Here is a 14750-nt window from a genome sequence, read left to right on the forward strand (position 1 = left end):
AAGGGGAGCCCTAAACTTACCAAAGCTTCAGTTTCTTGTGACTTGTTTTTGTTGTTTTGTTATGCATTTTGTGTTCTCATTTTGTAGTTTTATGTTGTGGCCCACCCTGTGATCTCCAGATGAAGGGCGGAATGCCAATTTAATAAACACATTTAATAAGTTTGATAAATAAATAATAAAATAAAAATTATTACCAAAGGACTCTTAGCAGCTTAAAATGATTTATCCATTTCCTAAAGTCTTAGCCCTTTCAAAGTAACTGGTTAGCAATGTATAATTTAAGAATAGGAATGAGGAAGTTAAAAAAAATAAATCTGAATACATGAAGCACACTTATCTTAAGTTGATATTGCAGCGCACATGTGATTCATATCACTCAAGCATTTAAAAAGGATTTAGGAAAACAGCAAATGCTTTATATGGAAGCAGACTATTAGCCAACCTGTAGCCCTCCAGATGTTAAGAGTGATGGATTTCTTTATCTAAATTACTGTTAAGTAAAAGCTTAACTTTCACAATTAAGATATTGTTTTTAATAATATGCTCACTGTGTTTTCCTGTAAAAATAAGGCCTCTCTCTTTCATGATCATCTTCCTTTTCAGAATCCTCACTAGTTGAAGACAAGCTGTCATCTCGTCTTCCTTCTTCAGGCTGGAAGGGAATGCTTGGTGAGAAGACAGCTGGAGTTTTGGGTGAATTGAATACTGAGCATGATCCTTCACTAGTGGATGAGTAATGGGATGGACCATCAATGGTTACTGACAAAAGATCCAATTCTGTCTCCTCTGGAAACTAATTGCAAAGAAAAAAAAAAGACATTCAAATTATAGCTACTATCTCTATCAGAGGGAGTTGGGAGAAATCAGGTGTCTGAAAGGCAAAGCACATCAAAAAATTATCCGAAGTAATATTTATTACTTTGGACAGTCCAAGGAAATTAAGCCATGAAACTTGTTTACAAACAGATGAGTGAATGATCTAGGACAAGCACCTTAGAAAGAGAAATTAAAAAAGAAAGCAATAAGCTTAGGTTGGGAATACATACTAGTATGTATGATGATTTTATTAAAAAAATTAAAAGCAAAGCTACAGAACAGCAAGAAACCCCAAGACCACCTGCAAATAAGAGGAATGAACAGAAATTGTTAGTGAATGAAAGTGCATGCAAAATTCTGATACAAAATGTTTAACACTATCTTTACTGATATGCTTTTAAAGCTCAAAAAAAAAAAAATTAATACGACCCTAGGCATTTTTAAGGATAAAAGGTTTCAATAGGCCTTCATTAATACTGGTTTGGTTTTAGATGAGCATTTAAGTTTCAAGGAACGCTGAAATATGTATAGGGATCAGGATGTGCCAACTGTATCCTTCTATCCTGGCTTGCTTTTCTGGTTTGTTAACTGACAATAAAGTTCATTGGTTTGGACATAATAGAGAACATGCATATACAATTTGGATGTCATTAGAAAATGACATGTTTAAAGTGTTTTGTGTATTTTCCTTCTGATTCCCATACCCTGGGAAATGTTTTATGCCTTAAGATCTTGGGTTTAAACATCCTGATATAATGTTTTGGGCACTCATTTAGATTGTCATTCATCGCCCATTATTTTAAGGAGTGGAATCTTGTCTTGGCCTTTTTAGAACTATCAGTGCCAATATTCTTGGTTTGTTTAGTGAGACAGGATACATTTCTGATGAGGAATAACTGATCTTTCATCAGCAATCTGTCACTGACCACACCAGCTGAAAAAGTCAGCCTATGACAATAATCTAAAATTTAGCTTCATATTTCTGACTTACAAGGTCCTCTACCTCCTGCCTTTGTTTTAGAGATATCTATTTGTAGTTTTAAAGTTTTAGCAATCCAAATATGTTAAAGACATCCTACAACCTACCAGACTTCCACAGAGAACAAGCTCCAGAAAAAGAGAAATGATTAACACACCCAAGAAAAAGAAGTACTGCACTTTGCCATATTGCCAGGTTTGCGAGTGTGTTGCCTGTATGCGTTATGATTAGCTAAGAGAGATGATCAATGAAGCGCTTTTCCATGCGATTAATTAGTATACTTATTGATTTTGCAAATACCTGAAAATACCCTTCCCCTGGAAGGCTGGATTGTTGTGCAATCCCCAAAACTGTTTTATTCAACTTAATTAAAGGTGAAAAAAGAAACAAAAATTAAAATAAGCATATCGAAGACACTGGCATGTTTAATGTGGTAACGTTGTATAAAAACCAAATTTCATTAGTGAACATAGCAATGGCTACATATGACAAATTACTGAAAAATTTAACACACCAAGCATGACAGAATGCATTATATGGATAACATGCACGTGTATGTAACATAATATATAAATATACTAATAAATGCACATACTTAAAATATGTATATCTTTCACACCCTAGTTACTGAACTGAAGGTAGTTTAAAGAATGCAGAATTAAATCTGAATACATTTTAATCTTTCTTTACTTGGAATCTTTGAAATATGCATCTAGGGTACTGAAATGCCAGACAAACTTTCCCATCTCTATGTAACCATCACCTATTCTTAGTATATCATCATGGGACTTAATGAATGCAGCACAACAGCTGATGGCTGTCTTACCGTGTCCTGTATGTTGAAAGTGACTCTGGGTCCAGGAGATGCTCCATCTACACGTATTTCTGGGAGGTCCTCACTTTCTCCAAGACGTGTACTATTACATATATAAAAAGTCATTTAATATTATTAATGCAGAACTTCTCAGTTATTCTATTCACATAGTAAATCTAGAGAATAAAGGGTAAACACAGAGGCATTTCTGACAGTTGCTCCATTATTGTGGAGCTCCTTCTCAATTTAGAGCCACAACATGAACATCTTCTAGATGTTCTAGTCCTGGGTCTTTGGATTAGGCAGATTAAATGGCAATTCAGTGACTGGCAAGAAACCAACTATTTCGCATGGTTAGGAGCAACACAGCTGCACTGGATACAGAAGGCATATATAAGACTTGATTTAAAGTGGTAAAATGTATTGTAAAGAGACCTAGAAATGGAATGGAAAAAGCTGAAGGGGTGGGGCTCTTCAGATGGGGTTGGCTCAATTTTCAGTCATTTCCATCCAGTTCTATGGGACAAAGTAAGTGGAAGGCAAAGAGGGTAGACAAAACCTGAATCTTTGGGGAAACCTAAATTACTAGACAATGAGCAGATGAAGAAAACATACAGATTAACATCTTTGATCTTTGAACAAGTATATGCATTTGTGTGTGTTTTTTAATCACCTTACCTTGCTCTGTCCATTCTTTTCAAAGGTGGCCTTCCAGATGCTGTAATACTTTTGGATCGATTATAGCTAGGTTTGTAGCCTAAGCCCCATTTGTCTTTCAGAGATGCTGCCTAAAACAATCAAACAAAAACAACATTATTTCAATATTCCATCAACAGGACACTTACATAGCTTGACACTAAGGCAAATCAACTATTTAGGAATGCTACTTACCTACACATTCACACAGGCTACAAATATTGTAAATCAAAGGTATGATACTGAAAAAGTTAATTATGCTGAAGTTCCACTGAGATCTGAATCTATTTGGCCAGCTGGGTCACATTCTACATTAGGTCTGCTTAACGTAAGGTCTGTGAATAGATTTAGACTCGCTCCTTAGAGCTATAGGTTCCAAGGAACTTTCAAATGATTGTTGGGCTGGATCAAAAGGTTGAGCAGGGTTTCAAGAACTTCTCAAAAGTGTAGTTTAAAGCCTCTCATGCACTTCTCCTGCAAGTAGATGATTGGCACTGTTTGCTTACCAGAGACATGCATAAGATGCTTCAAACAGTGCTACTGAAAAGCAATGGAAGGCAGTCTCCACACTCATGTTTCAGCTGAAATGGGAGTGTGGGGGTTTTCTAATGTGTTTCTCCTTCATTTAACATAGAAGGGGACAGCTGCTTCAAACAAGACTTTAGCAAAAGGGCCCTGTGCTCCTGTTTCAAGCTGAAATAGAAGGGCAGCACAGGGCTGTCTTAAAGCCTGGGCAAGTCTCCTCATGCTCCTTTTAAACTTCCCAGATCAGATGTAAAAATGGAGGGGGGGGGACACCTCACAGTGCTGTACATTAGATTTGGCCTGGGAAGCCAATCTTGATAAGGATCTGGCCTTTGGAGCCAAAAAGGTTCCCCCACTCCTTTGATGTAAAGAAGGAAAAAAATAGTAATTGTGAACACAGCTCCAGAGAGAACAGTAAGCCAGCACAGATCTGTGGTGGAGAGTATGGGATGAGAGAACACATTTAAAGGGATAAGACAGCAGGTACTGTGAAATGGAGAGAGGAAAAGGAGGATGGGTTCATATAATCTATATTATATGGAAATAGGTGCAAAAAACCCAGAGCTGACAGAAATTGCTAAAAACGAAACTGCTGACTTGCACCAAAAAGGCTTTTCCATAGTTAACACAGAAATGCATCCCTCTTCTGTTAGAAACAAAAAATGGCTCTCAGAGTGACTTATGTACCTGTGTCTTGTTATTTATTTATTTAAAATTTACACCCTGCTTGATTGTAAAACAAAAACACCCCTCAAAGTGGTTTACAAAAGGTAAAACTGTAAAATTATCAATAAGAAGAATTAACAATAAGAACAATGCAACATTTTGAAAAAGAACATTTCAAAACAAACTATAGCCAATCATTTCAAAGTAGCAGTCACCAAATGCCTGGGTGAACAGGAATGTTTTCAAATTCCACCTAAACACTAATAACAAAGGGGACAGCTACACAGAGGGCATTCCGTAATGGGGGGGGGGGGGGCGGATCACTACAGAGAAGGTCCTGCCATATCAGATTCAGTGTTCTACTATCTTTTTAAAATGTGAAAACAATGTTCATGTAGCGATGTTACTGTGCTACAAAGGAATCTTAAGAATTGCTCACCCGCATACTTGACCTGCGCAGTTTTTTACGAACATCTCGGCGAATATCATTGACAGCAACCGACTCCAATTGCTGATAACGTTGAATTTCTTGGTTTATGGTTCCTTCACTTGCACCCAGTTTCCTGAGGACAAAATGGTGAAAACTCTGAATAGAAAACTAAAGACAATTTGGTGTGATGATTAGAGCGGTGGACCTGGAAAGGGGAGGCACGGGTTCAGGGTGTTGGACTAGATGACACTTGGAGTCCTTTCCAACTCTACAATTCTATGAAATCCTGACACCAGCCACTTTCTTCTTGCCGGACAGAGTGGTTGTGAGGATTAAAGAGGACAACTATATGCCAAGGAGATGTTTGGAAGCATAGTGGCATAAAAATGTAAGATACAGTTTTAATCAAAAAGGCAGGTCTCTCACAGTTGATTTAATTATTCTGATTAAAAGATTTTTTTTAAGAAAGGAAACACGCATACTTACTTTAGATCATCAATTACTTTGGCTTGTTCATTCAGCTCCCTTATGTCCACTAAACGTTTCACATACTTTCTTCCTCTCTGCTCTCCAGTCTGGTTATTAGATATCCCCTGCCTCCTATAATCAGCATTCTCCTATTTAAGAATTAGAAAAGCATTTCATGTCATTGTCTGTTAAAAGTGGTAGCATTTAAGCAGAAGACCAGGTTTTCTACCACCAATCAAAATAGCATGCAAAATCAGTTTGAAAAGAAGCCAGCTGATTCTTGATTTGCCAGTGACCCACTGATTCCACCATTCATTTAAAGAGATGCTATATATGCTACATACATGTCCCCATGAGCAAGACCTGCCCGCTTTTAAGTGTGAATTGTTAGGATAAGCAGTATCACTTGATGCTGATCCCGACAGATATTCTACAGGAACAGAGTGACGATGGCTTTTGGGGCTCAAGCCCAGCAGGTGATTTACAATCCGTTGCCCAAAAGTGAGCTTGTGTACATCTCCACATAGTGGACCACCTTCTGATTTCTAAATGATAACAAATAGCAAGATTAATAACTCAGGAAACGTAGATGCCACCATTCTCCTTATCGTCTGGCCCTTCTCTTAGGGTTCCTTGCAGATTTTCTTTCTATTCTTTCCCACAAACCTTGGCTCCCACATGGTCTACTATGTATTACTGTTAATTCTAGAAAGATGTAGCAAATTCATCTACTCTCCACTGATCCCGGTCCTGTTATTCCTGTACATAACCAAGCTGTCCCTCACTTGACATCAACTAACTGGAATTTCTACTTGTCAGGGTCTGCAGATTGACACTGGTTTGCAGATAATCTTTAAACTAGGTTAAGGTTTGTTGTTTAAAGCAGTGTTAGCCAATGTGGCACCCTCCAGAGCTTGTTCAACTACAACTCCCATCATTCCTGGCACAGGCCATACTAGCTGGGGCTGATGGGAATTGCTAGACTACAACATCCAGGGTCACTATGTTGGGTACCCCTGACTTAAGAGTCTTCAACAAATCATTTAAAAAAAAACAAAAAAAACACCTACTACTACACTAAATAAATTTCAGTAATGGGATAACTAGCTCTTTAATTTTAACTGAAGAGACCAATACTATGCATGCTTCTTTGGAAGTGAGTTCAATTGGACTTGCCTAGTAAACATATGCAGAACTGCAGCCTTAATCCAATACCAACATTCAAAGAACTGTAAAACTAGTTCTGGGGGGGGTCCAAAGAAACTTCTTTTCCTCTAAACAACAGTTCAGCAATGGAAACTAAGGGGAATTCTAAAAGCAGTCTGTGCTATGTTCATTAGCTGTTCAAACAATACAAACACATACCATTGAGCTTAATGAAAGCTCCTTGCAAGTCTGAGCCCACAAATATACAGTGGGACCCCGCAAGACGAACGCCTCGCGAGACGAAAAACTCGCAAAACGAAAGGTTTTTTCGTTTTCGAGTTGCCTCGCAAGACGAATTTCCCTATGGGCTTGCTTCGCAAAACAAAGCTTGCCCCGCAAGCTCCGGGGACAGCGGGTCTTCCCCGCTGTCCCCGGACCTCTTTTGAAGCAAGGGGCGGCGTGGAGAAGCGATCTCCCCGCAGCCCCTTGCTTCAAAAAAGGTCTGGGGACAGCGGGGAAGAAGCGATCTTCTCCCCGCAGCCCCAGGTCCGGGGACAGCGGGAAGCGCTTCCCGCTGTCCCCGGACCTCTTTTGAAGCAAGGGGCGGCGTGGAGAAGCGATCTCCCCGCAGCCCCTTGCTTCAAAAGAGGTCTGGGGACAGCGGGGAAGAAGCGATCTTCTCCCTGCAGCCCCAGGTCCGGGGACAGCGGGAAGCGCTTCCCGCTGTCCCCGGACCTCTTTTGAAGCAAGGGGCGGCGTGGAGAAGCGATCTCCCCGCAGCCCCTTGCTTCAAAAGAGGTCTGGGGACAGCGGGGAAGAAGCGATCTTCTCCCTGCAGCCCCAGGTCCGGGGACAGCGGGAAGCGCTTCCCGCTGTCCCCGGACCTCTTTTGAAGCAAGGGGCGGCGTGGAGAAGCGATCTCCCCGCAGCCCCTTGCTTCAAAAGAGGTCTGAGGACAGCGGGGAAGAAGCGATCTTCTCCCTGCAGCCCCAGATCCGGGGACAGCGGGAAGCGCTTCCTGCTGTCCCCGGACCTCTTTTGAAGCAAGGGGCTGTGGGGAGAAGCTATCTTCTCCCCGCAGCCCCTTGCTTCAAAAGAGGGGACAGAGCGGCGCTTCCCCTCTGTCACCGGACGGTCTCCATAGGAACGCATTAATTGATTTTCAATGCATTCCTATGGGAAACCGTGCTTCGCAAGACGAAAAACTCGCAAGAAGAAAAAACTTGCGGAACGAATTAATTTCGTCTTGCGAGGCACCACTGTAACTTGAATCATGCTGCACTCTGTTAATACACATTACGAAATTCTTATGTCTAAGCAAATATGCAGTATGCCAAGCTGCTATTTTGCTTCATGTATTAAAGGTAAAGGTAAAGGTACCCCTGCCCGTTCGGGCCAGTCTTGCCAGACTCTTGGGTTGTGTGCTCATCTCACTCTATAGGCCGGGAGCCAGCGCTGTCCGCAGACACTTCCGGGTCACGTGGCCAGCGTGACAAGCTGCATCTGGCGAGCCAGCGCAGCACACGGAACGCCGTTTACCTTCCCGCTGGTAAGCGGTCCCTATTTATCTACTTGCACCCGGAGGTGCTTTCGAACTGCTAGGTTGGCAGGCGCTGGGACCGAACAACGGGAGCTCACCCCACCGCGGGGACTCGAACCGCCGACCATGCGATTGGCAAGTCCCAGGCGCCGTGGTTCCACCCACAGCGCCACCCGTGTCCCTTCATGTATTAGAATTATATTTAAGATTTATTAATCAGTTTACTAACCACACTAACAGCAGGAGACATGTTATCAACTTCATCCTCATCTGATAGGTCAACCATGTTAACGGAGTTAAGGTCAGCAATGTCATCTAAATCTTCTTCTCCTGTCAATGTTGTAAGGGTATTTCCTAGAGCATTTAATCTTTTCCCAATGTTAGGATCCATGTGCACATCAATGCCACACATCTTCCATAGCACATTAAGAGTCCATGTCCCAGCACTATTACTTTCTGTTTTGATAGAAAAAAGGGGTGGGAGAGAGAACATCACATTTTTGATTTAGGTATGCAAAAACTAATATCTAGTATTTCACCAGCAGCTTAAGACATTTTTTCTCAGTTGAAATGTACATGGTTAGAAACATCATAGCAGTTTACCACATTCTGCAATGCACATGCTGCATACTCTTTTTGTCTTTTTGGCAGACGGGAAAAAAGGATAAAATAATGAAGGATTTTCACAGGAACAAGAAAAAAATGTGCAGTGCTTTCTTCAAATGGGCAATTAAACTTTATTTACTATTGCTATTACTTTAACATTTACCTCAACATCTCTTATATTTTAATATTCTTATTCAAAGGCTGAACAGAATAATCACACACTGAACTAGAATTGGAAGAGACCACAAGGGTCATCTAGTCCAACCCCCTGCAATGGAATAGTTTGCTCAAACCCATGACACCAAGATTAAAAGCTATACAGTGGTACCTTGGGTTACATACGCTTCAGGTTACAGACTCTGCTTACCCAGAAATAGTACCTCAGGTTAAGAACTTTGCTTCAGGATGAGAACAGAAATTGTGCTCAGGCGGCATGGCGGCGGCAACAGCGGGAGGCCCCATTAGCTAAAGTGGTGCTTCAGGTTAAGAACAGTTTCAGGTTAAGAACGGACCTCCGGAACGAATTAAGTACGTAACCAGAGGTACCACTGGACCAGCTTTTGTAACATTCTATAATGTTTTAATCCAACTGTTAAGACCCCCCCCCCCCCACCAAGGCTACAATTTGTTCCTGAATATAAATCTCCTGTATTAAAGACTAAGATGAGATGACAGATGCACAATAAAAAGGAAGACTCACACAGAGACTAAAGCTGCTTTGAAATAAGTGCTGATTTGAAATAGCTCTTACCTGCAGCTGCTTGCCCTGTTGTTCTTGAGCACACTTCGTAGGTGCCATCTGGCACTACGCCTAAAGATGTAAGAAAACTACAGTGAACCTACCATCACATCACAAGGCTTTTTAGGTGAAACTTGCACTAATATAGAATCAATCATTTCCTAATGATATTTCGTTCTCCTGTGGTGGTTAAATAAACAAATAAATAAATAAACAGGAGTGGATCAAGACGCTCCTTTCAGCAAATAGAAGGATTCCTTCTGTCCACAGAATGGACTCTGTAAATCAAAGATCAACCTTCCTTTCCTTCTGCAGTGCCCTGTGCCACCTCCCCACAGGGTTCTGGTTGGTTCCTCACCTCTGGAGAGCTTTTGGGGGCGGGCATACAGGGTTGCAGGAAGAAGCAGGAATCACTGAAAATCACTTCCCTCTATTAAATTGGCAGGAGTGGCCCATGCACGGAACTCTGTTCATGGGAAGACTGTATCCACCCCATTAATTTTCTTGAACTGGCATCTGGACATTTCTTATAGTAATACTAAATTCTTATTTCTGTATTCTTCTATATAGGGAAGACATTCCCCTCACCCCACCCCAAAGCACTTTTGGATGCCATTTGTTCTGAAAGTGTCTGCCCAGTGATGGAAAGGTCCTATTCAATTGAAAGAGACAGGAGTCAGTTTCAGCACACAGACACCAACCCATGTCCCCTATAAATCTGCTCTGGGAAGAGCTTCTGAAGTCATGTAGGACAGCAAAGGTGAGAGGGAATCGACAAAAATGACTTCTCTCCCTGTTCCACTAGATAAGCCCTGGTGCTGACACACCAATGGATGATCCAGAAAATACGAATTGCTTACTTATTTTTCTAAACATGAAGGTGAAACACAAGTTAGGGTGTATTCCATGAATGCATCCCATCAGTACAAGTATTCCCACTTGAGCAATGAGACCCCCCCCTTTTTTCTCCCTTTGTGCATGCCCCACACCCTCCCCAAATATATTCCAGAGGGTTGGGGAAACCCTGAGAACAGATTTAGTAGGGGAAGGAGAGGAAGAGAGAGTTCTATTGTGCAAGCAGAAATCCTTGTGCTGAGAGAACGTTCATGGAACACTATGTAAGAAACACCTTATGCTTTTTTTGTGGAGCTTCTCAAAATGTTCAGAATTAGCAGTAGCGGAGACAATAAGATAAATGCTTACAGGCATTCATGACTAGATCTCCTCGCACTTCTGGCTTCCAGTCATCCCAGCTTGTTTCAAAGCCATCAGCAAAGCGAATGCAGAAGTTTTTAAAATGACCTTTGCTGACAAGAGATTCTGAAGAGCAGGCAGTAATTAAAGTACTTTCAATGGTCAGGACTAATGCAGAACCAGTGTCCAGATCAGCTGTATGATTAGACTGAAAAAAGCAAGGAACTATTGTATAAAAGTCTATTTCAGAAATAAGAAAGAATTCAGGATTAATTCCTCACTCATAGTCATTTCTAGTTTCCCTTTATGAAGTAGGTACACACACACACACACACACACACACACACACACATCAAAATTAACCTATATAAATTAGTATTTAATCAATAACTGGATTCCTGGCAGCTCTCTTAAGATCAACCCCCTACAGCAAATTCCTGCTTTTCGTTACAAGTATGCACAAACTTGTAATTAAGCCCATCTTTATGAGTTTTAAGGGTTATTTCCTAATGTTAGTTATTTACTTTACAGTACCTAGCATTATCTAGTTTTACAAAACATCATTTTCATGGATAAATCCATGATAAGCAGTATTTTTAACAAGGTAGCATACATCTAGAGGCTGCAGCAGAACATATATCTGGAAAAGGTAGTTTCAAATCTAACATGAACTTCACAGAAATATATAGAGCGCTCTCAGTTACATTCTACATTCTATTACACATGGGGAAATACAGCTCATCAGATGTTATTGATAACACTTATTACTTACACAGTAACTCTGTTTTTCTTTCTGTCCCCCAAAATTAATCTTGTGGCCCTGCCTCTGAATCTGTACCAATATTAAAAGCATTACATTGATATGTTTTGGTCATTGAGATATTTTAAAAGCAAAAGTATAACAAGATATGTATCGTATTCAACACCAAGTCACCCAAACCTTTTAGCTTCAATTTTATGGTACATATCATACAATCCCAATTGTATCCATCATTATAGATAATCATTAGATTATGATATAACAGTAAATATACATTCTTTCATTTATTTTAATCCATATCAACTGCAATTTATTAAATTATATGTTGTTTTTTCCTTATAAGGCTTTAAGAGTAGTGTATATTACATTAATTCTTTCAGGGACAAGGTCAGGAAGAAGAAGAAGAAGAAGAAGAAGAAGAAGAAGAAGAAGAAGAGGAGGAGGAGTTGGATTCGATATCCCGCCTTTCACTCCCCTTCAGGAGTCTCAAAGCGGCTAACATTCTCCTTTCCCTTCCTCCCCCACAACAAACACTCTGTGAGGTGAGTGGGGCTGAGAGACTTCAAAGAAGTGTGACTGGCCCAAGGTCACCCAGCAGCTGCATGTGGAGGAGCGGAGACGCGAACCCAGTTCCCCAGATTACGAGACTACCGCTCTTAACCACTACACCACACTGGCTCTCAGTGAACTCAACTATTCTACTAAGAGTAGACATTGAAATTAATGAACCAAACTTAGTCGTGTTTGCTAACATCAGTGGAACTATTCCAAGTAGGATTAGCATTGAATACAATCTAAATTGATGAATTTATGAAACATTCACAGTTCTAGCTTTTTAAAAGATGTACATCGTTAATGGTTACTATGTAGGTATACTTTAAGATCTTATCAAATACTTAAAAGAATATTAAGAAAATAAATTGAATCTTTAAATATTAGTAAAACAACCATTTTAATTATAATCTGAAAAACGTATTTCTGAACTTAAGATAAACCACTTGCAAGTCTTCAAACATTTCAACATATTCAGTTTTGAGAGATCTAACCATCAATGAAAAGGATTACTGAAATTTTTGTAGCTTCTCTCAAACAATAATTATTACCCAGAAGCATACTGATACTGCAATAGTAAACTTCAATATCATTAAATTTTTAAAAATTATGTTATTTTCTTTAATACCTGTGGTGTATTGGTGATGGGCAGGCAAATTCCCAAGTCATTAACTGTTAGCTGGAGGAAAAGTGTCCCAAAAGCTTGAGCAGATGTCTGCTGGATTCCAGGTAACATATCAACTATTTCCTTTGTAGCCATATGAATATCTTTATTCAAGGCCATTCTCTGTTCATTCCAGTTGTCATAAGCAGCCTTGTAGTTCAGCCAGAAAAGCACAGCTTAGCAAGGGGAAAAAAGGTTTTCACTATTTTAGAACAAATTAATATAGAAAATCATTCTAAGTTCAGCTATAATAAATTGCTGTGCCCTGTCAGTTATTGAACACATGTTTCTCTGTCTTGTTCTGCTTCTGGACTACAATATATGTTAACATGGCAGGGAACCAAGTCAACATGATTGACCTTTTAATGAAAGTATTATTTCCTTGCCTAACCATAGTTTTCAGTGCACATGTCTATTTTGGTAAAACAAAAACCAACACAAAGTCCACTAGTACCTCTGTCAAAGGCCACAGGCTGAGCAAAAACAATTGGCCGGTTCAAAGTAATGAGCACAGCTTCTCGATCTGACGAACCGCTGATTTCTTCTCTCAGAGCATTTCGTAATCCAATTCGGGTTTTAAAATAAGCAACTTGATGGAAGTCTGATCCAGCTTCTTCATAAACCTTAAGACATTCCAAACATATCAACAGGGAGAACACAGCAGAGCAAAAAACCAAGCTTGGCAGGATACAAACATAATAATTTTAAAACGGAGGTATTCTTAAACGTACACTTATTGGCTAGGGACCAGAGTTGGAGCAGATTTGGGGGGAGAACGGGAGACCAAAAAGGAAGCTGAGAGCACCTCATTTTGTGAGTGGAATTCAGCTTATTAGAGCAGGGTGCTTTGAGCTCTGTGCCCCCTCTACTCCCACTCACTGAAGCTTTTCAGGATCCTGTTTACAGAAGGGCACATGGGGATCTAATCCAAAGTTTTATAAAGCTGTGTTTAACATTTCTTTCTTCATTCCATTTTGAGAACCAGAAAATGTCACCAGCAGGCTATAAAATCATAATTACTCACCTGATGTTTAACGATTTGTCCCAATGCCAGATTTAAGTCCACTTGGCATTTACCGAAGAGCTTTAGGTAGCTGGCACTACCAGGCATTGCTTTGGTTTGCAATCTATTTGAGAGCTCCAGTTCTATTAGTCCTGTTTCAAACCTTACCGCCCTCATAGATGGTGTGGTGGCTGTTACCTGGATACCCTAATAATGTAAGGGAAAGACTTTAAATACACACCTCAGTCTCTCAAACACATTTTTATAAACATATCATTTAAGAAACCTTCTGCCTTTCACAACAGTTTCCATGAAAGGTAATAATTCTTTTGTTTGTTCCTTTAGTTTGGAAAATATTATTAGAGGAAAACAAACCACTGATAGACATCCTAATACCCAAGAGAGAACGAGATCCCCTGCATTCTCATTCATTATTGATTTCACAGTTCACTACAATATTACCACTGGCCACACTTGGAAGAACCCATGAATATCAAACATACTTTAAACTGCAGACTCAGGGAGTAGAGGAGAATCTTTGGCTTTTCTCCATCAGTTGTCCCATCATGTTCATTCCAAAGAGGAATAGGTTGCTCCCCTCCTGCATTTATAATTAAAACAACACAGTTCCAGAATTCAGTTAAGCATTTGTCATTTCCACAAGATTAAGGCTGAGGACGGGTTAAAAAAACCACACCACACCTATCCAATTCTCTAAATGCAACTGCCCAATATGATCCAGCTGTCACTTCTCCAGTCCCAAAGGTGAAACAAGATTTGATAACTCAAGAGTAGTTGTAAGAACAACAAATATTAAATGATTATATAGTATTAGAAATGGACAGACATTGTTTTCATAGTACCCCAACCCATTCAAAACATGCTGGCATGTATAAACGGCATACATTGACTTAGAGATAATTGCTACAACACACTGATTACTATTATATCTGACTAAAACAACAACAGTTTTAATGACAACAAAGTAAATGTGCCATCTCTCCAACAATGAACGGCATTTGACGAGTGGTAACACTGTTCCAGAAAATTACATAATAAAAGAAATAGTAAGTCAGTGAAATTTTGCAAAAACGCATTCCTACCAAAGGGTGGTATTTTAATATTAATCATTTCCAGAGCAGATTCACTGAA

At 40.0% G+C, this 14750-nt stretch overlaps 1 protein-coding gene across 11 annotated transcripts in view; it reads right to left on the reverse strand.

The window, feature by feature from the left end:
- The window catches only part of BLTP1 (bridge-like lipid transfer protein family member 1), a 106997-nt gene that overhangs the window by 18401 nt on the left and 73846 nt on the right, over positions 1 to 14750 (reverse strand). For 4 of the 11 annotated variants that reach the window (XM_081208004.1, XM_081208008.1, XM_081208003.1 and 1 more), the window contains 15 exons: positions 14102 to 14199; positions 13620 to 13805; positions 13050 to 13218; positions 12560 to 12771; positions 11392 to 11451; positions 10629 to 10827; positions 9438 to 9497; positions 8310 to 8536; positions 5739 to 5939; positions 5413 to 5543; positions 4936 to 5059; positions 3288 to 3397; positions 2622 to 2712; positions 2096 to 2158; positions 549 to 793 (listed from right to left, as the gene is read on the reverse strand). In XM_081208004.1, coding sequence (XP_081064130.1) covers positions 549 to 793; positions 2096 to 2158; positions 2622 to 2712; positions 3288 to 3397; positions 4936 to 5059; positions 5413 to 5543; positions 5739 to 5939; positions 8310 to 8536; positions 9438 to 9497; positions 10629 to 10827; positions 11392 to 11451; positions 12560 to 12771; positions 13050 to 13218; positions 13620 to 13805; positions 14102 to 14199 — 2176 coding nt within the window. The remainder of the gene's footprint in view (positions 1 to 548; positions 794 to 2095; positions 2159 to 2621; positions 2713 to 3287; positions 3398 to 4935; positions 5060 to 5412; positions 5544 to 5738; positions 5940 to 8309; positions 8537 to 9437; positions 9498 to 10628; positions 10828 to 11391; positions 11452 to 12559; positions 12772 to 13049; positions 13219 to 13619; positions 13806 to 14101; positions 14200 to 14750) is intronic. The other 7 variants (XM_081208007.1, XM_081208005.1, XM_081208009.1 and 4 more) reach the window with 6 other exon arrangements.

The sequence above is a fragment of the Podarcis bocagei genome, assembly GCF_964188305.1.
Source record: "Podarcis bocagei genome assembly, chromosome: 9".
NCBI classification, from domain to species: Eukaryota; Metazoa; Chordata; class Lepidosauria; order Squamata; family Lacertidae; genus Podarcis; species Podarcis bocagei.